The sequence below is a fragment of the Narcine bancroftii genome, chromosome 1 (assembly GCF_036971445.1).
Source record: "Narcine bancroftii isolate sNarBan1 chromosome 1, sNarBan1.hap1, whole genome shotgun sequence".
In the NCBI taxonomy this organism is placed as follows: domain Eukaryota; kingdom Metazoa; phylum Chordata; class Chondrichthyes; order Torpediniformes; family Narcinidae; genus Narcine; species Narcine bancroftii.
This window is the reverse complement of record NC_091469.1, coordinates 421,957,440-421,983,030: the sequence shown is the minus strand read 5'-3', so window position 1 is coordinate 421,983,030 and position 25,591 is coordinate 421,957,440. Positions and strand designations below refer to the sequence as shown.

At 43.0% G+C, this 25,591-nt stretch overlaps 1 protein-coding gene and 1 long non-coding RNA gene across 3 annotated transcripts in view; one reads left to right on the top strand and one right to left on the bottom strand.

The window, feature by feature from the left end:
- skap2 (src kinase associated phosphoprotein 2) overlaps positions 1-16,848 on the bottom strand; it is a 308,759-nt gene extending 291,911 nt beyond the window's left edge. The window contains exons 1-2 of one of the 2 annotated variants that reach the window (XM_069914126.1): positions 16,625-16,713; positions 8,189-8,244 (exon numbers count right to left, since the gene is read on the bottom strand). In XM_069914126.1, the coding sequence (XP_069770227.1) occupies positions 8,189-8,207 (19 nt within the window). In that variant the 5' untranslated portion in view covers positions 8,208-8,244; positions 16,625-16,713. Of the gene's footprint in view, positions 1-8,188; positions 8,245-16,624 lie in introns of both variants that reach the window. The other variant, XM_069914125.1, reaches the window with a different exon arrangement.
- Positions 16,834-25,591, top strand: part of LOC138751612 (uncharacterized) — a 64,597-nt gene continuing 55,839 nt past the window's right edge. Inside the window, exon 1 of the long non-coding RNA XR_011350082.1 lies at positions 16,834-17,112. This is a non-coding gene — a long non-coding RNA (uncharacterized lncRNA). The remainder of the gene's footprint in view (positions 17,113-25,591) is intronic.

Genomic DNA, 25,591 nt, shown 5'->3' with positions numbered 1-25,591 from the left:
GAAAAGGGAACTGGCAGACAGTGCAGGGCCCCACTGTGGCTCTTCCCCTCAATATCAGTATACCATACTGTTGAGAGAGGGACCTATCAGGGGCAAGGAATGTGATCAGGTCTTTGGCATGGACTCTGGTCCTGTAGATGAGAAGAGAAGGGAGGAAAAGAGGCAAGCTGTAGTGATAAGGGATTCCATAGTTAGGGGGACATTAAAAGGTTCTGTGGAAGAGGCTGAGAATCTCAGATGGTTTGTTACCTCCCTGGTACCAGGGTCCAAGATATCTCAGATCAAATTCACAGTATTCTTGGAGGAGGGTGAGGAGCCAGATATTGTGGTTCATGTAGGGACCAATGGTGTGGGTAGGAAGGGTGAAGAGGTTCTGCAAGGAGAGTTCAGGGAGTTAGGTGCTGGATTGAAGGACAGGACTTCCAGGATTGCAATCTCAGGATTGCTACCTGTGCCACATGCCAGTGAGGTTCGAAATAAAAGGATAATGCAGCTTAACATTGTGGCTAAAGACATGGAGCAGGACGGAGGACTTCAGGTTTTTGGATCATTGGGCTCTTCTAGATAATGTGAAAATTGCACGCACCTTTAGAAGTCAATGGATTGTATGTGGTGGAAATGTTCTCAGGTTCATCTATTTCAATACAAGGAGTATATGATTTTGTCCATTAATGAAACTTGATTGCAAGAGAGGTAGGACTAGCAGCTCAATGTTTCAGACTTCCATTGCTTCAGAAGCAATAGAACGGTGCTGGGAGGGATGAAAGGGGGAGAAGTGTATTGCTCATCAGGGAAAATATCGCAACTGTGCTCATGCAGGACTGACCAGAGGACTCATCTGCTGAGGTTATATGGGTGGAGCTGAGGAACACAAAAGGTATGACATCACTCATGGGGGTTATACTATAGACTGCCCAATAATCAACAAGAATTGGAGGAGAAAATCTGTGGAGAGATAGCAGACAGGTTGTGATAGTAGATTTTAACTTTCCGAATATTGACTGGGACTCCCATACTGTAAAAGGCCTGGGTGGTTTGGAGTTTGCAAAACGTGTACAGGGAAGTTTTCTAAAATCAATATACAGAGGTACCGACTAGAGAGAGGGCAATACTGGATCTCCTTATTAGGGAATGAGACAGGACAGGTGACAGAAGTCTGTGTAGGGGAGCATTTTGGATCTAGTGATCATAATGCCATTAGTTTCAATTATGGAGAAGGATAGGTCTGGGCTTTGGGTTGAGATTGTAAATTGGAGAAAGGCCAGAGGACACAAGTTAAGGGTGAAAAGGAGAACATTAGGTGGAACATCTTCACAGAGAATGGTGGGAGTGTGGAACGAGCTGCCAGCTGAAGTGGTGATTGTGGGCTCAACTTTAACATTCAAAAAGAATTTGGACAGGTACATGGAGTATGAAGGACTATGGACTGGGTACAGCAGGTCAAAAGGATGAGACACAAAAGTTCAACAACAGACTAGAAGGGCCCATTACTGTGCTGCAATCTGTGGCTCTATTGATGAATTTAGCTAGTATTATTAAAGTATAAATGTGCTCAAAATTCCATTGAAAATTGTGTTTCCTCAAATGGGCTTGAAGAACATTTGTCTCTAAATCACTTTAATACTTACGCTGTAACTCACATGCTGGCCAATAAACACTGAATTATGACAGTCTATTTTTACTCTCCTCAGACACTGTATCCTCCTCTTGAGGACTGTGATGTATTTGTGAAAGAAATGTCATTTATTGCATGCTCAACATTGTTCAACCATAATGAAACAGACATCTAATTTGGGTTAGGCTGTTGAATATGAAAAACAGATTGAAAAGTTTTCCTTCACTGATTAATAGAATCCTGTGCAAAATTCGCTAAATTTATAGCCCATTTCAAAGGTCAGCATTTAAGGAGCTGGAAATTCTCATTCTAGAAAAAAATTACAGATTTTAACTGATTTCAATAAACTAGTTTAAAATTACAAAAAAATGATTCAGTGCATATATAGAATGTAACCACCTGGCAAAAAGTTTATTGGTTGGTTATCAAAAAATCTGAACCCCATATTACAGTAAAACATAGCAAAGAATGGGTTGTTGACAAAACACTTCAATCACTCTGTTACTCGAGATGCCTGGAATTTCATTAGGTGTAAAGAGAAGCACTGATTTTGGTTTTCCTAAAGCATACCTGTTTTCACTCAAATTATTTTCTCTCTTGATTACATGACTGATAAACTCAATTTACCAGTCATTCTTTGTCATATTGGACGTCACACATGAAAACGACAGTGCCGGAGGTCATGACAAAAGTTGGATCATTTGAACTATGAAGCAGCAGCTTGATTAATCATGCCAATGTTCCCCAAAGCTGAAGGAAATACAACTGCTAAGCTTGGTTTATCTCTACAGATAATGTGCTCTCCCCCTGGAACTCTTTCAATATAATCAAAGCTTCAATGCCAGTACATTGATCTGAAAGAGGACGCTGACATAGATTTCCCTATATTGCCAAAATATTTAGATTTTGTGAAGTCAGTGCTGTGAGATGACTATGCCATCCATGTCTGGAAGTAGACAGTGGGGCAGGAATCATTGCTGAAAATGAGGTACAAGCTTAGACTTCAAATATCTTGCCCTCAAGATACAATAGTGAACTTTGTCATTAATGACAAAGGTATAATGGTGCACTACAAATTCATAATTTGATATATTTTAGGTTATCCAATGATAGGCTGATAGATTATAGGTCAAGCCAATTTATGAAGATATTGGAAAAGCATCATCCACTGAAGTTGCAAAGGCATAAATAGCAAGTCTGACAAAACATGTGGCCTAAGCAATTTATATCATATTCTTCCTATGCTCAATGACTACACCAGAACACAGGAATAAGACCAAACTTCAGTCCCCCCACCCCCCATGAAATGGATTTTTCAAAATTTCAACAAAAAAATCTTATTCCACAACCTCTTCACTCTAAAAGGAAACTATATCATCCCAACTGTGAATATCAGAAATGTTTCAGGAATGGAGTGTAGAGGTTAAAACTTTGTGTTTCTGATTTATGATTATTTTATGACTTTCCCTTTAATTGTTTTTGTAGAGTTACCATAGTTACTATGACGTCTTGTGTCATAGTATACGAGCAGCCAATTCTCATTCTTGGAATAACAATGGAAGGAGAGTAAGCTCATCCTAGAAACTTTTCTTTGAATTCCTCATTATCATTATTATAATTTTAATTTGTTTATATTTATTTGAAGTTGAGTATCATTATCATTTGCAATATGCTTTGCTTTACTCATTGTTATGAAGTGCGAAGCTATAAAAAATGTTTATTTCCTTTTATCAATGAAAAATTAAAGCTATTTAATTAAAGCTATTTACAGCTGCAATTACGAAGTTTGATTTTTTTTGGAATATCGAGGCTTACTTTTCTTAGAAGATTACATGTTTGAGATTGAGAAATATTAGAAGCTGGGAAGTGTCATCTATATGAAGTATTAAGTGCAACCATGCATACAATTGCAATAATTTTGTTCTTAACAAGAAAATGTTGCAGCTGTTATTTTTAAAAAGATAGAAATTCATTCATGTAATCTAATTATGTTTCAAAACCAAAAATAACACTATTTTCTGTTAAATTGCTGAGACAGTAAAGTTCTAATTTCATTGAACTATAACCTATCAACTGTCTGTTAAAACCAAAAAGAGATCATCATATCAATTCACATTTCAAGACAGCAATATTTTTAATGCAAAGTTCAAAAAATAAATTTCTATTTCCATTAAACATTGGAGCAGAATTAGACTATTTAGTTCATCGAAGCCTTCCCACCACTCCATCATGACTGATTTACTATCCTTTTCAACTCTATTCTCCTGCCTTCATCCTGCAACCCTTGATTCATTTCCTGATCAAGAACGTATCTACCTCCACCATAAATATCCCCAATGAATTGGCCTCCACCAACAAATTTGACTACAACAACAAATTCCACAAATTCACCACCCTCTAAGTAAAGAAATTTCTCCTTTGTTCAAAAGGGTGTTTTTGTATTTAGATGCTGTGCCCTTTGGTGCCAAATTCCCCCACTATAGGAAACAACTTTTCCACATACTCTATCTAGGCCTTTTAGTAAATTAACAAGAATGTTACACAAAATGAAAATTGTTAGTTTGAAGCAAATCAAAAATGATTAACAATTTAGTTAGATTTTTGCTTTGGTTGATGTTGATTTAATGTTGATAAAATGTCTACCTTTGTTAAATGCAGCATAAAATTTTGATTATGTGGAAAGATGAATTATATTACTCAATAAATCATGTAGAAGTAGCTAAAGATAACCAGGCCGAGAACACGACCCTGAGTGACCAACAATCAAAACCATTTTCATTTATGTGAGGTGACTCCAGCCACTGGAATGATTTACACTTGATTTCTGCTCAATTTCACACTCAGCTAAAAATCTGTCAATTTCAACTCACATGTGGAATCTTTGGAATAAACCCTGAAGCTGGGTGGTGTAATCTAAAGTAGGAATTGGTGATGAGATTAGTGATACAGAAGTAGTGTTTGATAGTATCTCAGAACACTACAGAACAGAAACAGGCTTCTTAAGCCCTTCCAGTCTGTGCCAAAACATTTTTTCAGCCTAATCCCACTAACCTGCACCCAATCCTTAGCCCTCCATACCTCTCCCACCCACGTACATGTCAAAATGTTAAAACTGACCCCACATTCATCACTTTAGCTGGCAGCTCATTCGACACTCCCACCACTCTGTGTGAAGAATTCCCCCTAAACTTTTCCCCTTTCACCCTTAATCCATGTCCTCTAGTTTGTATCTCACCTACCCTCAATGGAAGAAGTCTACCAACATTTACTTTTTCAACACACCTCTTTTTTTTAAAAAAATATCTCTCTCAAATCTCCCCTCATTCTTCTATGCTCCAGGGAATAAAGTCCTAACCTGTTTAACCTTTCCCTGTAACTCAGTTCCTGAAGTCCAGGCAACATCCTAGTAAATCTTCTCTGCATTCTTCCCATCTTATTTATATCTTTCCTTTTTTAAAAAAATACTTTATTTAAAAAATTTTAACCAAACATGGAATCAATTAAAGAGTTAAAAATACAAGTACAAAAGTATATCCAATATTTACTTCATAATGGTATTTTCCCAATCCTCCTAACTCCCAATCCCTCCAAAAGACTCCAAAGAAAAAAGAATAAATTAATGTATAGAAAAGCAAGGAAAAATATAAAGAAGCCAAAAGAAAAAAGGGAAAAGGGATTGGATTGCTGAAGTGACACGCACTCCACAGATCACAAATTCATATTCTATTTAATTTTCTTCTGATAGATCAATGTTGGTCTCAAGGATTGGGAAGAACTCATTTAAGATTTACACCTGAATTTTGTAAATATAGTTTCCAAATTTGTAAAAATGTCACACTTAATTCTTAAATTGTAGATAATCTTCTCCAGGGGGAATACAACCAGGTATCTCTGCATTCCAATGTGCCATAACCAGATGTTAATCAGATTTCCATTAAACAGCTATACATTTACCGGCCACTGCTAGAGCAATTTTTAAAAATTCGACTTAATATTTGGACAATTTCAATTTGGAACTTATCCATGTAATGTTCCCTAGTAAAAATAATTCTGGGTTTTATTGAAATTGAATTCTTGTTATCTGCTCTAAAAAATTATCTCAAGCAACCCATAAAGGTCTTACTTTAGAACATGACCCAGTTGGATGCAAAAAAAGTTCCTACCTGCTCACCACATCTAAAACATAGATCAGAAAGGTTTAAATTTAATTTGTCTACCGTTAATATTTGAGTATAATGCGAAAAATTTTGTACCAAAATTTGAGGTCAAAGTAGGGGTGTCGCATTATACACGGGAGTAACATTTTTTTTTATTTCTGCCAGGTTTAACAATGTATTCGGCTGCTGATACATTTCTATACAACTTGAAGATGCAACCAGTGAAAGCTTTGTGGGAATGTTTGCCAGTTCAATTTGAACCACTCAATATCAGCAGCCGACTACATTGACGGCAGCGCAAATAGGTTGGGGGGGGGAGGGGGAGGAGAGATGGCAGCGCGACTCGGGCGGGAGAGATGGCAGCGCGACTCGGGCGGGAGAGATGGCAGCGCGACTCGGGCGGGAGAGATGGCAGCGCGACTCGGGCGGGAGAGATGGCAGCGCGACTCGGGCGGGAGAGATGGCAGCGCGACTCGGGCGGGAGAGATGGCAGCGCGACTCGGGCGGGAGAGATGGCAGCGCGACTCGGGCGGGAGAGATGGCAGCGCGACTCGGGCGGGAGAGATGGCAGCGCGACTCGGGCGGGAGAGATGGCAGCGCGACTCGGGCGGGAGAGATGGCAGCGCGACTCGGGCGGGAGAGATGGCAGCGCGACTCGGGCGGGAGAGATGGCAGCGCGACTCGGGCGGGAGAGATGGCAGCGCGACTCGGGCGGGAGAGATGGCAGCGCGACTCGGGCGGGAGAGATGGCAGCGCGACTCGGGCGGGAGAGATGGCAGCGCGACTCGGGCGGGAGAGATGGCAGCGCGACTCGGGCGGGAGAGATGGCAGCGCGACTCGGGCGGGAGAGATGGCAGCGCGACTCGGGCGGGAGAGATGGCAGCGCGACTCGGGCGGGAGAGATGGCAGCGCGACTCGGGCGGGAGAGATGGCAGCGCGACTCGGGCGGGAGAGATGGCAGCGCGACTCGGGCGGGAGAGATGGCAGCGCGACTCGGGCGGGAGAGATGGCAGCGCGACTCGGGCGGGAGAGATGGCAGCGCGACTCGGGCGGGAGAGATGGCAGCGCGACTCGGGCGGGAGAGATGGCAGCGCGACTCGGGCGGGAGAGATGGCAGCGCGACTCGGGCGGGAGAGATGGCAGCGCGACTCGGGCGGGAGAGATGGCAGCGCGACTCGGGCGGGAGAGATGGCAGCGCGACTCGGGCGGGAGAGATGGCAGCGCGACTCGGGCGGGAGAGATGGCAGCGCGACTCGGGCGGGAGAGATGGCAGCGCGACTCGGGCGGGAGAGATGGCAGCGCGACTCGGGCGGGAGAGATGGCAGCGCGACTCGGGCGGGAGAGATGGCAGCGCGACTCGGGCGGGAGAGATGGCAGCGCGACTCGGGCGGGAGAGATGGCAGCGCGACTCGGGCGGGAGAGATGGCAGCGCGACTCGGGCGGGAGAGATGGCAGCGCGACTCGGGCGGGAGAGATGGCAGCGCGACTCGGGCGGGAGAGATGGCAGCGCGACTCGGGCGGGAGAGATGGCAGCGCGACTCGGGCGGGAGAGATGGCAGCGCGACTCGGGCGGGAGAGATGGCAGCGCGACTCGGGCGGGAGAGATGGCAGCGCGACTCGGGCGGGAGAGATGGCAGCGCGACTCGGGCGGGAGAGATGGCAGCGCGACTCGGGCGGGAGAGATGGCAGCGCGACTCGGGCGGGAGAGATGGCAGCGCGACTCGGGCGGGAGAGATGGCAGCGCGACTCGGGCGGGAGAGATGGCAGCGCGACTCGGGCGGGAGAGATGGCAGCGCGACTCGGGCGGGAGAGATGGCAGCGCGACTCGGGCGGGAGAGATGGCAGCGCGACTCGGGCGGGAGAGATGGCAGCGCGACTCGGGCGGGAGAGATGGCAGCGCGACTCGGGCGGGAGAGATGGCAGCGCGACTCGGGCGGGAGAGATGGCAGCGCGACTCGGGCGGGAGAGATGGCAGCGCGACTCGGGCGGGAGAGATGGCAGCGCGACTCGGGCGGGAGAGATGGCAGCGCGACTCGGGCGGGAGAGATGGCAGCGCGACTCGGGCGGGAGAGATGGCAGCGCGACTCGGGCGGGAGAGATGGCAGCGCGACTCGGGCGGGAGAGATGGCAGCGCGACTCGGGCGGGAGAGATGGCAGCGCGACTCGGGCGGGAGAGGGGGAGGGAGACGGCAGCACGACTCGGGTGAATGAGGGGAGGCGGGGTTGTATTATACATGGGGGTAAAATTTTTCCCCTCAAAATTGGGGGGGTCACATTTTACACAAAACACATTATACACTAATATTTACGGTAATTCCTGTGACGTAAGAAATAATTGATGCAAAAAAATTATATTCGTCACATTAGTCATACAATCCTGACATAATTCAGGCCAGATCTGTTCATCAATTCTTACATTTAATTCTGTTTCCCATCTCTGACTGGACTTGTAAGCCTCTTGTTTGAGAGTTCCTATTTGAAGTAAGAGATACATTAGTGAAATAAATTTGCCTGTATTTCCCTTTCGAAACAGCATCTCGAAATCACTAAAATTTTGTTAAAAAAAAACATTGTGGGGCCCAATTTATCCCTTAGATATGCTCTTATTTGAAGATAGCAGAAAATTGAGTTATTAGGAATTCCATTTTTATTTTTTAATTGTTAAAATTATATTATTTGTTCCTGCTTATAACAATCTTCAATATAACTGATCCCTGTACAGGACCAAATTTCAAAAATTTGATTACCCTTTGTACATGATATAAACCTGTTATGAGTCAGAGGAGTTTTAGATTAGCCCCCCCCCCCCACCCCATCTTGTTCCAATATCTCTAATTATTTAATACCAAATAGTTATTATATGTTTTAACAAAGGTTTTTTTCTCACCAGTTATTAATTTCACATCCTATTTATACATAAAATTCACTGCTAATCTCTCCCCTATTTTATCCAATTTTATTTTCACCCATGAAACTTCATCTCCTTCTGCAAAAAAGTAAGAAATATCATCTGTGCCTCTCGATAATAATTTTATTTAAATTAAGGAGTTGTAATCCTCTCAATTCATATTTCCATCTTAGTTTTTCTATAGAGACCCCTGGCATCTTACCCTGTCAAAGAAATTTTCTGACATTTATTTAACTTTTGAAAGAATCTCAGAGAGTGTTCTTGGCAGTGATTGAAAGAGATATTGTACTCTTGGAAATATATTCATTTTAATACAATTGGCTCTTCCCACTAGGGCTATAGGTAAGGATGTACATCTATTTAAATCCTCTTCAACCTTTTAAAGTAAAGGTAAATAATCCAATTTGTACAATTTTTTTAAGTCATTATCTATACATATCCCTAAGTATTTTTTTCCCATTTGCCAATCATTTAAATAGAGTATCTCTTTGACACTCAATATAATCTTCTTTTGTAAGAGACATAATTTAATATTTATCCCATTTTTATAATCCAAAACTTTCCCAAAATCTTCCAGTATTGAGTACAATTTCTGTAACCAAGTTACCGGCTGTCAAATATATTGATACATCAGCAGCAAATAAATTAATTTTATATTCCTCCTGGTTAACTTAAATCCCTTGATGTCCGGATCTCTATGAATTACTTCTTCAAGAGGTTCCATGGCCAAAATAAATAGAGCTGGAAATTACAGACATCCTTGTCTGCTGGATCGTGACAGCAGAAAGGATGTAGAAATCCAAGCATTAGTAACCACTTTAGCTTTTGGTTCATTATAACCATTTATATAACCATATAACCATTTACAGAGTGGAAACAGGCCATGTCGGCCTTTCGAGTCCACACCAGTTCACTGGAACAACTCCACTAGCTCAAACCTCCCGCTCACCGCCAATAACCCTCCAACCCCCTCACCTCCATGTACCCATCAAACCTTCTCTTAAATGACAGAAGGGACCCTGACGCAACTATCTCATTCGGAAGTTCATTCCATTCTGCCACCACTCGCTGAGTGAAAAAGCTACCTCTAATATTTCTCCTAAAGTGTTCCCCCCCCACCCCCCTTTACCCTTAACTCATGGCCTCTTGTTCCAACCTCCCCTGCCCTTAGGGGAAAGAGTCTGTTTATGTCTAGTCTATCTACACCTTTCATAATTTTAAATACCTCTATCAAGTCCCCTCTCAGTCATCTACATTCCAATGAATAAAGCCCCAGTCTCCTTAATCTCTCCTTGTAATCCAAATGCTGTAAGACAGGCATCATCCTTGTAAACCTTCTCTGCACCTTCTCCACCTTATCTATATCCTTTCTATAATTTGGAGACCAGACCTGAGCACAGTACTCAAAACCTGGCCTCACCAATGCCTTAAAAAGCTGCAGCATCACCTCCAAGCTCCTATACGTCTAAACTATGATTTATGAAGGCCAGCATACCATATGCCTTCTTAACTACCCTGTTTACATGGGAATCCACTTTCAGTGAACTCTGTACCATAACCTCCAGGTCCCTTTGCTCCTCTGTGTGCCTCAATGCCCTCCCCTTAACTGTACATATCCTATTCTGGTTATTTTTACCGAAATGCAACACCTCACACTTGTCTATATTGAATTCCATCTTCCGTCTTTCAGCCCTCTCTTCAAAACAAACCAAATCCTTCTGTAATCCAAGAAAATCTACCTCACTATCCACCACTACCCCTATTTTCGTATCATCCGCATATTTGCTTACCCAGTTAACCACACCCTCCCCTAAATCATTAATATAAATGATAAACAACAAAGGACCCAGCACCAATCCCTGAGGCACCCCACTTGTCACAGGCTTCCAACTTTATATACAGTTGTCCACCATGACTCTCTGCTTTCTATCTCCCAGCCACTTCTGAACCCATGTCACAATCTCTCAACTAATTCCTAGTGACTGAACCTTCCTTATTAACCTTCCATGCGGAACCTTATCAAAAGCCTTACTAAAATCCAAATAGATCACATCCACCACTCTACCTTAAGCCACCTTTTTTTTGTCACTTCCTCAAAAAACTCAACAAGGTTCGTCAAATATGATTTTCCTTTTACAAACCCATGCTGGGTGCCCCTAATCAATCCCTGCCTTTCCAGATATGTGTATATACTATCTTGAAGAATACCCTGCATCTGCATAACTTTCCCCACCACCGAAGTCAAACTTACTGGCCGATAATTACTTGGCCTACACCTACTGCCTTTTTTAAACAATGGAACAACATTTGCAATCCTCCAATCCTGTGGTACCACCCCCTCCTCCAGTGATCTTTGAAAAATCACTGTTAGTGCCCCTGCTATTTGTTCCCTGACCGCCCTTAAAGTCCTGGGAAAAATCCCATCAGGACCAGGAGACATCCACCTTAATTGACCCTAGAAAGTCCAAAACTCTCACTTTACTAATCCCTATCCTTTCCATAACTAAGCCCTTTGCCCCTCTTATCTCGTATAGCCCAATGTCCCTTTCCCTCGTGAATATGGATGAGAAAAAAATTGTTCAATATTTCTCTCATCTCATACAGTTCCTGACACAGTTCACCAGTCCCATCATCCAGTGGACCTATTCTATCCTTAACACTTCTTTTACTGTTCACATATCTGTAAAAACCCTAAGGATTCACCTTCACCTTATTAGCTATGGACTCCTCATACATTTTTCCCTTTCTAATTCCCCTCTTAAGGTTCTTCCTGCAATCTAAGTAACATTTCAGGTGCCTGACCTAATACCTCCATAAATAAAAGGATCAACAAATCTTTGAATTCTTTATAAAATTCAGATGGGAAATCATCTTCTCCAGGAGATTTGTAATGAACTCAATGGTTCCCTGACCACGTCCTGGGTAAAAGGAGCATTTCATTCTACTATTCTTCCAAATCTAACCTTGGAAATCCTATTTACAATAAGAATTCTTCTATTTTATTAAAATCTCCTTGAGATTCTGATTGGTATAATTTAGAGTAAATTTGTCTAAAAGCCTCATTAATTTCATGAGGTTTACAACTCATCACAATCGTATCTGTTTTTAAATCGCATTAATTGTTCTTAAGACCTCTTCTGCTCTCAACTGCCAAGAAAGTACTTTATGAGCTCTTTCCCCCAATTCATAATATTTCTATTTAGATCGCATCACTTTTCCCATGTTTTATGTTTGCTTTGTATTATATTTGTTTTTTTTATTATCAAGTTATCTATGATTTTCATCAGAACCCTTCTTTTAGAGGTCTTTTTCCCAAATTGGTTATTTCTCTTGTATATTATTTTTTCATCTTAGAGGTATAACTTACAATTTATGTAATATATGCTTTCAAAGCATCCCATATAATATATTTATCAGTAGTTGAATTGTAGTTGGTCTCACAAAACAGTTGAATTCATCTTCTAATAAAATCGTGAAAGTCTGATCTTCTCAGCAGTAACCAATTGAAATGCCATCTATAGACCAATTTTTCTTTATCTGGCATCATGAATGTCAATATCCAAGGTGTGCAATCTGATAGGATTCTCACTTTGTATTCATTTTCTATTATCCTACCTTGCAATTGATCAGACTTTAAAAATAAATATCCTAGAATAAGAATCATATCTATTTGAATAAAAATAATAATCTTTTTCTTGGATGGATTCTTCTCCAAGCATCCACTAAGTTCAACTCTCTCATTAGTACCCAAGTGGCTTTTATCACTTTTGTCCTCATTACTGGTCTTGTTGACCTATCTAAAACTCAATCTAGACAAAAATCTCCTCTTACTAAAATATTTTCTTAGGCATTTGCTAGGTTAAGAAATATTTATTGAATAAATCTCTCATCATACATATATGCATACATATTCATAAGGGTCCAGGATATATTTGACAGAAGAATGTGCCACAGTCATTCTGGTTCAATTACTGCCTGCCAAAGACATAATCTGACACTAAGCCAGTGGTTCTCAACATTTTTATTTCCACTCACATACCACTTTAAGTACTCCCTATGCTTTCGCACAAACAGAGGAACTACTGACATGGTCTTTGCCCTCAGACAGCTCCAAGAAAAGTGCAGAGAACAAAACAAAGGACTCTACATCATCTTTGTTGACCTCACCAAAGCCTTCGACACCGTGAGCAGGAAAGGGCTTTGGCAAATACTACAGCGCATCGGATCCCCCCCAAAGTTCCTCAACATGGTTATCCAACTGCACGAAAACCAACAAGGTCGGATCAGATACAGCAATGAGCTCTCTGAACCCTTCTCCATTAACAATGGCGTGAAGCAAGGCTGTGTTCTCGCACCAATCCTCTTTTCAATCTTCTTCAGCATGATGCTGAACCAAGCCATGAAAGACCTAAACAATGAAGACGCTGTTTACATCCGGTACCGCACAGATGGCAGCCTCTTCAATCTGAGGCACCTGCAAGCTCACACCAAGACACAAGAGCAACTTGTCCGTGAACTACTCTTTGCAGACGATGCCGCTTTAGTTGCCCATTCAGAGCCAGCTCTTCAGCACTTGACGTCCTGTTTTGCAGAAACTGCCAAAATGTTTGGCCTGGAAGTCAGCCTGAAGAAAACTGAGGTCCTCCATCAGCCAGCTCCCCACCATGACTACCAGCCCCACCACATCTCCATCGGGCACACAAAACTCAAAACGGTCAACCAGTTTACCTATCTTGGCTGCACCATTTCATCGGATGCAAAGATCGACAACGAGATAGACAACAGACTCGCCAAGGCAAATAGCGCCTTTGGAAGACTACACAAAAGAGTCTGGAAAAACAACCAACTGAAAAACCTCACAAAGATAAGCATATACAGAGCCGTTGTCATACCCACACTCCTGTTCGGATCCGAATCATGGGTCCTCTACCGGCATCACCTACGGCTCCTAGAACGCTTCCACCAGCGTTGTCTCCGCTCCATCCTCAACATTCATTGGAGCGCCTTCATCCCTAACGTCGAAGTACTCGAGATGGCAGAGGCCGACAGCATCGCTGCTGAAGATCCAGCTGCGCTGGGTGGGTCACGTCTCCAGAATGGAGGACCATCGCCTTCCCAAGATCATGTTATATGGCGAGCTCTCCACTGGCCACCATGACAGAGGTGCACCAAAGAAGAGGTACAAGGACTGCCTAAAGAAATCTCTTGGTGCCTGCCACATTGACCACCGCCAGTGGGCAGATATCGCCTCAAACCGTGCATCTTGGCGCCTCACAGTTCGGCGGGCAGCAACCTCCTTTGAAGAAGACCGCAGAGCCCACCTCACTGACAAAAGACAAAGGAGGAAAAACCCAACACCCAACCCCAAACAACCAATTTTCCCCTGCAACCGCTGTAACCGTGTCTGCCTGTCCCGCATCGGACTTGTCAGCCACAATCGAGCCTGCAGCTGACATTTACCCCCTCCATAAATCTTCGTCCGCGAAGCCAAGCCAAAGAAAAGAAAGATGCCATAAGTGCTCTGTGAAAGGTTGAGAATTGTTACTGAAATATTTTGCTTCGGAATGATTGTCATTGGCCCATTTCCTTTGGAGTTGTGAAACTGTGCACATAATGACTTAATTAGGTACAATTAAAATAGTGTTTTTCAAACTTTTTCTTTCCACCAACATACCATCTTAAGCAATCCCTTACTAATTACAGAGCACTATGGCATAGGAAATACTTAAAATGGTGTACAAGTGGAAAGAAAAAGGTTGAGAACCACTGCACTATGCCTTCCCTGTGCAGGATCACCTCTCCAGTGGCAAGGGAAAACAGATTAGGAGACCCTGTTTTTCCAGTTGCTTCCAACTGGAATTCCATATCCCATATCCTATTTGTGATCTTGCTCTTTTATAAAAAAATCCAAAGGTTGAGAAACAATGTTGCACCTTCCATCAGGACATGTTTCTGGCTTCCAGACTCAATACCAAATTCTCTAACTTTAGGGATTTCATTCCTCCTTTCTGTCTATATCAGTAGTCATCATTTTGTTAGCAAGGACAGACGTACTGGGCATGTCCAAAAGCCATACTATCTACAACACACAAAATTGACAAAGAAGCACAAGGGTTTCTAATTGCCATTTGACATCATTAGGTTTCACTCTGTCAGAGATATTCCATTTTCTTTTCTTGATCCCTTGCCTATCTCCTCTGCTACTTTCTCTTTCCAAGCTCTGATAAAGAATATCTTTCCTCAGATGCTGCTTGATATCTCAGTGTTTATAGAAATTTTGGATTTTATATCTGATTTCAAACATCTGAATTTTTTTTTTGTTTTTATTCCCTTTATTCATAACCAGCTTGATGGGTGTCATCAAGCCATTCTTAGTAAGAGACAATGAAGTTTCCGCATAGAGCAAATTTTGTGGCCTTGACATTTTTCAGTGCTTCTTCCGTCTTCTTCAGGATGTAAGAGCATCAATTTATTTGCTAAGGGAGCAATAACTTAATTTAGACAAACAGCACGGTAACAGGTCCTTCCGGAGCATGTGCCAGTGCCGCTCAAATTAACCAAATTGACCTCCATATTTTGAAGGGTGGGAGGAAACCCACAGGGAGAACATACAAAGTCCTGATAGACAGTACTGAATTCAAACCCAGGTTGCTGGCACTGTAATAGCATTGTGCTAATGTAGATGATAATCAGGAGATTTCTTTGCTCTTGCTTGTTCAATCTAATTTGGAATCATATTTTAAGACTCCCTAAGAATTTTGAAGGAGTGATCTGAATATTACAAGGTACACCTAACTTACATGACTGCTCTCCCAATATTCTCTCATCCCAGATATTTGTGAAATATGTAAACCTAACAATGTGTTAAACACAATTTCATATTCCAATTTGGCTAGTTTACACAAATTAAAGCGTTTGCTTAACAGTCTTCATGAAAATTAAATGAAAAGAACATGTTTGCAAGTTATCTTCAATGTATTATTACTCAAAAAATTGCACCTTTCACCAACACAAAGGAAGTGATATCAATAAGGTCCTGTACAGTGCAAAGGTGCTAAATTTAATCTTTTTTGTGTGGGGTTTGAATTAACAATGCATGTCGAGATTTTTGCCATTATTCCAATTTTTGCTACAGACTCCATCGCTCAAATCACTCACTGTCGATGGGAGTACGAATAATTATGGTTGATTTACGTACTTTAAATGGAAAATAGAAGATTTCTCCATTATAAAGTTAGATAACGCTGGATCAAGTAGCACTGGTGGAAAGAAAAAAAAACGTTTTGAGGAAGAGTCCTAAACGCTAACTGATGCATCTTCCTCAAGATGATGCTTGACTGACCGAATTCACAATTCTGTTTTTACTTAAGATTGTGACATTTCTCATTTTATTGGGTTTTCCAGAGTTACTCGTTACTTTGCTCAAATTTCATAAAAGTTATTTTTTATGATTTATATTTTTTTCTTCTTTGCATGGCCGACGTATTTGTACATTTTATATGCCTTAAAATAATTTTGACTGACAAGTGAACGGCTTAACGAATGGTGAACCTCCAGCTGCAAGGTTAACTGGCCGATGGGGACAGGTGCGCAGAGTGAACAGATCAACACCACTCGTAACAGGCTGCGGGGAATCGCACGCCACTAATTAACCCTGAACATTTGCCAACCGTTTCTTCTTGCCCCAAGTCACCTACAAATCATTCATTTGGCCAGGGGAAAATCCAGTTCCACAAAGCAGGAAAACGACTGCAAAAGGGAACCAACCCTTTGCAGCGTTTATCGTCAACAAACATAGTGGCAACTTCCTCTTAAAACTTTCCCCAACTTCGACCAATGTCAGCGAATTCTTATAAACTTGAGAAAAGTCCTGGAATCGACTGTGTGGGCAAGAGAACTTGGCCAGAAGTGACTCCGATGAGGATGCGGGGGTTTTATTTTTACCTGTAATAAGGCTCTTAACTTCCTCGGGGATTTGCTGCATCTTCGCCCGCTTTCCCCCCCTCCGTGTCACTCCGGCGCTCGCTCCACGCGGAAGTGCACCTCCCAACGCCTGCCAAGCGAATGCACGCGCGTCGTCGTGCATGCGCGGAGACCGACGACGCTGATTGGACCGAACTTCGCCGCGCGCGATCAGACCTCGATTAACTCGGCCTGTCGGTTGCCCTCGGCCCATTGGTTGGAGTGGAGTTGCTACTGCTCGTCCAGATCGGTGGATCGTGGTTAATGATGCCCGACTACGGTGGGGGGAAGCAGAGTGGGTGTTGGGACTGCCTCGTCATTTAATCTTAGAGACTGGCAATCCAGGATCTCAGCTGGCATTGTTTATTTTGGATGTTTAAGAGAAGAAGAGTTTATTCCTCAAACTTATTAGGGATTGTTTATCAGATTTGCAGCACAAGGGTACCATTTACTTCTGGTTCATTTTGTCGGTGAGTTATTTTTAATGCCTCGTCCAATTTAACACTGTCATGGTAGCTTCTTTCCTGTCCCCAACTCCCATAATTATCTATTCAACAAGTCTGTGCCTCAAGACTGGCAAGTTCCACATTCTGATCACTTCGACTTATGGATTAAAAACTAGTTACTGGACGATGAATACATCATGTTTCACTGTTTTGATTTTGAATAGATAGTAACTAGAATTGTGATAGTGAACATTAAAGGCAATTGCGAGCATGAAATACCAAACGAGGAAGGCAAAGAAGAGGGGAATGGAATTTGAATAAACCAGACCTGAGGACTGGACAGAGTAGATCTAGAAAGGTTTTTTCCCACAATGGAAGAGTCGAGGACAAGAGGCACAACTTCAGTAGTGAAAGGTGTCCATTTAGAACAGAGATGGGAAGGAATTTGTTGCCACAGGTACATGTGGAGTCATTAAACGTATTTAAAGAGATTTTTACACAGAAATCCCGCGATATTGCTGTAAGGCAGACCTTTTCACACAGGAAGCCAGCATTCCGGGAGAAAAGTGGAGGGACGTGCAACACAACATTGTTGGCATCTAGTGTCACGTATAACCTACCATATTTGACCGTATGTTAGACCCACTTTTTTCGCAACAAATAACTTGTGGCGGGCCTACCCAGCAGCCCGCTGTCGGTTCCCACACTTGTCATTGTTGTGATGAGAAAATGTCAGGTTTGAGAGAGACGAGTCTGGACACAAGAGTTTGCAATCAGGCATTTTTGTTTACACACAATTAATAGAAGAACATGGGAAAATCGGAATGGGAATAAAACATGCAGACAATTTATAAAAGACCGTGGGAAATTACATGCACAATTTAATAAAGCATATGCACACTATTTATCCACACTAAGAGTGTGGGAAAATCTACTGCAAGTATTGATCTATAGCAGTGGTTTTAAAACTTTATCTTTCCACTCACAATGCACCTTAAGTAATCCCTATGTTGTAGGTAAAACACAGAATTCTATGGACACCGTGGTTGAAGTAAAAACACAAAATGCTGGAGAAACTCAGCAGGTCAAACACTGCTTGACCTATTCCACAGGTGCTATGTGAGTAGTAAGGGATTACTTAAGGTAGTACGTGAATGGGGAAAAAAAGTTGAGAACCACTGCTCTGGCCTAATTGTTACTGAAGTATTTTTGCTTGAGAAAGATTGCCATTGGCCCATTTCCTTTGGAGTTCTGAAACATGACATAAAAAGGTACGAGTAAAATTGTGGTTTTCAAACTTTTCTTTTCCAATCACACACCACTTTTAGTAATACTTTACTAATCACCGCAATCTATAGTTGGGGACTGGTGACAGATAAAGATAACATTGGGGGCTTCAGACTGTTCAAATTGAGGACAAACCCACAGATCAGCTTGCTCATAGCACAAAATAACGAGGGACACCTGTGGATAGCTGAGACCGTGGCAGTGGGATCGGTGTGGGATTGGTCTTTTATTGATTGCAATGCCACTCCCTAACACTAATCTCTCCCTTAATATCTGAAGGTCTGTCAGTGACTGTCTTGAATACATTCAGTAACGGAGCATTCACACTCTCCTTCTGTAGTGTTTGATACCCTTTGATACAAACTTTTTATCTTATTTATGAATGATCAAGCTCTATTTTGAAAGACCAACATCCACCCTGTCAAAACCATGAATTATGTACTTACGAATTAAATCATCTCTCATTCGAGCATCACATTACTGCTTCATCCACCTAATTAAATGGTGAGACTAGCAGAGGATGCATCACTATTTCACCACCAGCTCATTTAAACTCCAGCTCATTTGAGACTTCTGCATTTATGAGAGCATGCATAGACTTCGGAGATGGGCTAAACCTCCAAATGAATGCCGGTCAGGTACTCCCTAGTGAACTTCTTGCTGTCAGCCGGATCGACTCTGCCTTTTACCTTGGCTGTACAATTGGAGATCAATCTGGCAGACCTAGTGTCAGATCAGTGATGTACTGGGAATGATACCTTGCTGGGTTGGTGCTGAACCCAGCCACATTTGTGATTCCCCTCACCCCTCTCCATGAGCAGCCCAGACCAATCGAGAGTGGGACAGTGGACTGCTGGGAGCAAGGGGGACAGTGGTATTATTATTGAAAAGATTTTTCCTGTTTTCCTACTTGAATGTTTTGTCCACGTTTTAAATGCTTACTCAAAATACACTAAAAAAAATACAGTACACAAGCACGTCTATTCCCATCATGGTGCAAGAATGCCAGATCATTCCTTTTACATAGATGGCATACCGGCGCTATTTCTGCGCCTGCTGCAGGTAAAAACCCTGGACGAGAATGATCACACCATTCCATGTCATTTGCTGCTTATCTCATTTCTCATCACAGGTGAGCAGCATTTGCTGCTTATCTGACTTCTGATCTCAGGAGAGATACATTTGCTGCTTATCTGACTTTTGATCTCAGGTTAGCCGCAATTGCTGCTTATCTGACTTCTGATCACAAGTGAGCTGCATTTGCTGCTTATCTGATTTTTGATCACAGGTGAGCTGCAATTGCTGCTTATCTGACTTCTGATCACAAGTGAGCTGCATTTGCTGCTTATCTCGCCGGATCACAGGTGAGCAGCAATTGCTGCTTATCTGATTTTTGATCACAGGTGAGCTGCATTTGCTGCATTATCTGACTTCTGATCACAGATGAGCTGCATTTGGTCCTTATCTGACTTCTGATCTCACGGAGAGCTGCATTTGCTGCATTATCTGACCTGATCACAGGTGAGCTGCATTTCTGCTTATCTGACTTCTGATCACATGTGAGCTGCATTTGCTGCTTATCTGACTTCGGATCACAGGTGAGATGCATTTGCCACTTATATGACCTGATCACAGGTGAGCTGCTTTTGCTCCTTATCTGAGTTCTGATGTCAGGTGAGTTACATTTGCTGCTTATCTGATTTCTCATCACAGGTGAGCTGCATTTGCTGCATTATCTGACCTGATCACAGGTGAGCTGCAATTGCTGCTTCTCTTACTTCTGATCACAGGTGAGCTGCAGTTGCTGCTTCTCTGACTTCGGATCACAGGTGAGCTGAACTTTCTGCATATCGGACTTCTGATCACATGAGAGCTGCATTTGCCGCTTATATGACTTCGGATCACAGGTGAGCTGCATTTGCTCCTTATCTGACATGATCACAGGTGAGCTGCATTTGCTGCTTGTCTGACTTCGGATCACAAGTGAGCTGAATTTGCCCATTATCTGATTTCTGATCACAGGTGACCTGCATTTGCTGCATTATCTGACCTGATCACAGGTTAGCTGCATTTGCTGCTTCCCTGACTTCTGATCACAGGTGACCTGCATTTGCTGCATTATCTGACCTGATCACAGGTGAGCTGCAATTGCTGCTTATATGAATTCTGATCACAGGTGACCTGCATTTGCTCCTTATCTGACCTCATCACAGGTGAGCTACATATGCTCCTTATCTGACTTCTGGTCACAGGTGAGCTACATTTGCTGCTTATCTGACTTCTGATCTCAGGAGAGCTACATTTGCAGCATTATCTGACCTCTGATCACAGGTGAGCTGCCTTTGCCGCTTTTCAAACTTCTGATCACAGGTGAGCTGCATTTGCCGCTTATCAGACTTCTGATCACAAGTGAGCTGCATTTGCTGCTAATCCGACTTCTGATCTCAGATGAGCTGCATTTTCTGCTTATCTGATTTCTGATCATAGATGAGCTGCAGTTGCTGCTTTCTGACCTGATCACAGCTGAGATGCATTTACTGAATTATCTGTCTTCTGATCACTGGTGAGATGCATTTGCTACTTCTAATCACAGGTTAGCTGCATTTGCTGCTTATCAGTCTACTGATCACAGGTGAGCTGCTTTTGCTCCTTATCTGACTTCTGATGTCAGGTGAGTTACATCTACTGCTTATCTGATTTCTCATCATAGGTGAGCTGCATTTGCTGCTTATCTGACTTCTGATCACAGGTGAGCTGCATTTGCTGCATTATCTCACCTGATCACAGGTGAGCTGCAATTGCTGCTTCTCTGACTTCTGATCACAGGTGAGCTGCAGTTGCTGCTTCTCTGACTTCGGATCACAGGTGAGCTGAATTTGCCGCATATCCGACTTCTGATCACAGGTGAGCTGCATTTGCCGCTCATCTGACTTCTCATCACAGGTGAGCTGCATTTGCCGCTTATCAGACTTCTCATCATAGGTGAGCTGTATTTTCCGCTGCACTGACCTCTGATCACAGGTGAGCTGCATTTGCCGCTTATCAGACTTCTGATCACAGCTGAGCTGCATTTGCTGCCTATCTGACCTCAATCACAGGTGAGCTGCTTTTTCCGCTTATCAGACTTCTGATCTCAGATGAGCTGCATTTACTGGTTAACTGACCTGATTACAGGTGAGCTGCATTTGCTGTTTATCTGACTTCTGATCACAAGTGAGCTGCAGTTGCTGCTTTCTGACCTGATCACAGCTGAGATGCATTTACTGAATTATCTGTCTTCTGATAACAGGTGAGATGCATTTGCTACTTCTAATCACAGGTGAGCTGCATTTGCTGCTTATCAGTCTACTGATCACAGGTGAGCTGTATTTGCTGCATTATCTGACTTCTGATCACAGGTGAGCTTCTTTTGCTCCTTATCTGACTTCTGATGACAGGTGAGCTGCATTTGCTGCTTATCTGACTTCTGATCACAGGTGAGCTGCATTTGCTGCTTATCTCACCTGATCACAGGTGAGATGCATTTGCGACTTCTGATCACAAGTGAGCTGTATTTACTGCATTATCTGTCTTCTGATCACAGGTGAGCTGCATTTGCTGTATTATCTGACTTCTGATCACAGGTGAGCTGCATTTGCTGCTTATCTGACGTCTGATCACAGGTCAGATGTATTTACTGCATTATCTGACCTGATCACAGGTGAGCTGCATTTGCTGCTTATCTGACTTCAGATCACAGGTGAGCTGAACTTGCCGCATATCCGATTTCTGATCACAGGTGAGATGCATTTGCCACTTTTATGACTTCGGATCACAGGTGAGCTTCCTTTGCTCCTTATCTGACTTCTGATCACAGGTGAGCTACATTTACTGCTTATCTGACTTCTGATCACAGATGAGCTGCTTATCTGACTTCTGATCACAGGTGAGCTGCAGTTGCTGCTTCTCTGACTTCGGATCACAGGTGAGCTGCATTTGCTGCATTATTTGACTTCTGATCACAGGTGAGCTGCATTTGCTGCTTATCTGACCTGATAACAGGTGAGCTGCATTTGCTGCTTATCTGACCTGATCACAGGTGAGCTGCACTTGCCACTTATCTGACTTCTGATCACAGGTGAGCTGCATTTGCTCCTTATCTGAATTCTCATCACAGGTGAGCTGCATTTTCCGCTTATCTGACTTCTGATAACAGGTGAGCTGCATTACCTGCATTATCTGACCTGATCACAGGTGAGCTGCAATTGCCGCTTATCTGACTTCTGATATGTGAGCCGTATTTGCCGCTGCACTGACTTCTGATCACAGGTGAGCTGCATTTGCTGCTTATCTGATTCGGATCACAGGTGAGCTGAACTTGCCGCATATCCGACTTCTGATCACAGGTGAGATGCATTTGCCTCTTATATGTCTTCGGATCACAGGTGAGCTGCATTTGCTGCATGTCTGACTTCGGATCACAGCTGAGATGCATTTACTGAATTATCTGTCTTCTGATCACAGGTGAGATGCATTTGCTACTTCTAATCACAGGTGAGCTGCATTTGCTGCTTATCAGTCTACTGATCACAGGTGAGCTGTATTTGCTGCATTATCTGACTTCTGATCACAGGTGAGCTGCATTTGCTGCTTATCTGATGTCTGATCACAGGTGAGCTGCTTATCTGACTTCTGATCACAGATGAGATGTATTTACTGCATTATCTGACCTGATCACAGGTGAGCTGTATTTGCTGCTTATCTGACTTCTGATCACAGATGAGCTGCTTATCTGACTTCTGATCACAGGTGAGCTGCATTTGCTGTATTACCTGACTTCTGATCACAGGTGAGCTGCATTTGCTGCTTATCTGACCTGATCACAGGTGATCTCCATTTGCTGCTTATCTGACCTGATCACAGGTGAGCTGCATTTGCCGCTTATCTGACTTCTGATCACAGGTGAGCTGCATTTTCTCCTTATCTGACTTCTCATCACAGGTGAGCTGCATTTGCCACTTATCTGACTTCTGATAACAGGTGAGCTGCATTTGCTGCATTATCTGACCTGATCATAGGTGAGCCGTATTTGCCGCTGCACTGACTTCTGATCACAGGTGAGCTGCATTTGCTGCTTATCTGACTTCGGATCACAGGTGAGCTGAATGTGCCGCATATCCGACTTCTGATCACAGGTGAGATGCATTTGCCACTTATATGTCTTCGGATCACAGGTGAGCTGCATTTGCTGCATTATCTGACCTGATCACAGGTGAGCTGCAATTGCTGCTTATCTGACTTCTGATCACAGGTGATGTGCATTTGCCGCTTATCTGACTTCTGATCACAGGTGAGCTGCATTTGCTCCTTATCTGACTTCTCATCACAGGTGAGCTTCATTTGCCGCTTATCTGTCTTCTGATAACAGGTTAGCTGCATTTGCTGCATTATCTGACCTGATCATAGGTGAGCCGTATTTGCCGCTGCACTGACTTCTGATCACAGGTGAGCTGCATTTGCTGCTTATCTGACTTCGGATCACAGGTGAGCTGAACTTGCCGCATATCTGAATTCTGATCACAGGTGAGATGCATTTGCCACTTATATGTCTTCGGATCACAGGTGAGCTGCTTTTGCTCCTTATCTGACTTCTGATCTCAGGAGAGCTACATTTGCAGCTTTATCTGACCTCTGATCACAGGTGACTGCCTTTGCCGCTTATCAGACTTCTGATCACAGGAGAGCTACATTTGCTGCCTATCTGACCTCTGATCACAGGTGAGCTGCATTTTCCGCTTATCAGACTTCTGATCTCAGATGAGCTGCATTTTCTGCTTATCTGATTTCTGATCATAGGTGAGCTGCATTTACTGGTTAACTGACCTGATTACAAGTGAGCTGCATTTTCTGCTTATCTGACTTCTGATCACAAGTGAGCTGCAGTTGCTGCTTTCTGACCTGATCACAGCTCAGATGCATTTACTGAATTATCTGTCTTCTGATCACAGGTGAGATGCATTTGCTATTTCTAATCACAGGTGAGCTGCATTTGCTGCTTATCAGTCTACTGATCACAGGTGAACAGTATTTGCTGCATTATCTTTTGGTCCTTATCTGACTTCTGATCACAGGTGAGCTGCATTTGCTGGTTATCTGACTTCTGATCACAGGTGAGCTGCATTTGCTGCATTATCTCACCTGATCACAGGTGAGATGCATTTGTGACTTCTGATCACAGGTGAGCTGTATTTGCTGCATTATCTGTCTTCCGATCACAGGTGAGCTGCATTTGCTGCTTATCTGACTTCTGATCACAGGAGAACTACATTTACTGCTTATCTGACTTCTGATCTCAGGTTAGCTGCAATTGCTGCTTATCTGATTTTTGATCACAGGTGAGCTGCATTTGCTGAATTATCTGACTTCTGATCACAGATGAGCTGCATTTGGTCCTTATCTGACTTCTGATCTCAGGAGATTTGCATTTGCTGCTTATCTGACTTCTGATCTCAGGAGAGTTGCATTTGCTGCATTATCTGACCTGATCACAGGTGAGCTACATTTGCTGCTTATCTGACTTCTGATCTCAGGAGAACTACATTTGCAGCATAATCTGACCTCTGATCACAGGTGAGCTGCATTTGCCGCTTATCAGACTTCTGATCACAGGTGAGCTTCATTTGCCGCTTATACGACCTGATCACAGGTGAGCTGCTTTTGCTCCTTATCTGACTTCTGATGTCAGGTGAGTTACATCTACTGCTTATCTGATTTCTCATCATAGGTGAGCTGCATTTGCTGCATTATCTGACCTGATCACAGGTGAGCTGCAATTGCTGCTTCTCTGACTTCTCATCACAGGTGAGCTGCATTTGCTGCTTATCTGACTTCTGATAGGTGAGCTGTATTTTCCGCTGCACTGACCTCTGATCACAGGTGAGCTGCATTTGCCGCTTATCAGACTTCTGATCACAGCTGAGCTGCATTTGCTGCCTATCTGACCTGATTACAGGTGAGCTGCATTTGTTGCTTATCTGACTTCTGATCACACTTGAGCTGCATTTGCTGCTTCTCTGACTTCTGATCACAGGTGATCTGCATTTGCTGCTAATCCAACTTCTGATCTCAGATGAGCTGCATTTTCTGCTTATCTGATTTCTGATCATAGATGAGCTGCAGTTGCTGCTTTCTGACCTGATCACAGCTGAGATGCATTTACTGAATTATCTGTCTTCTG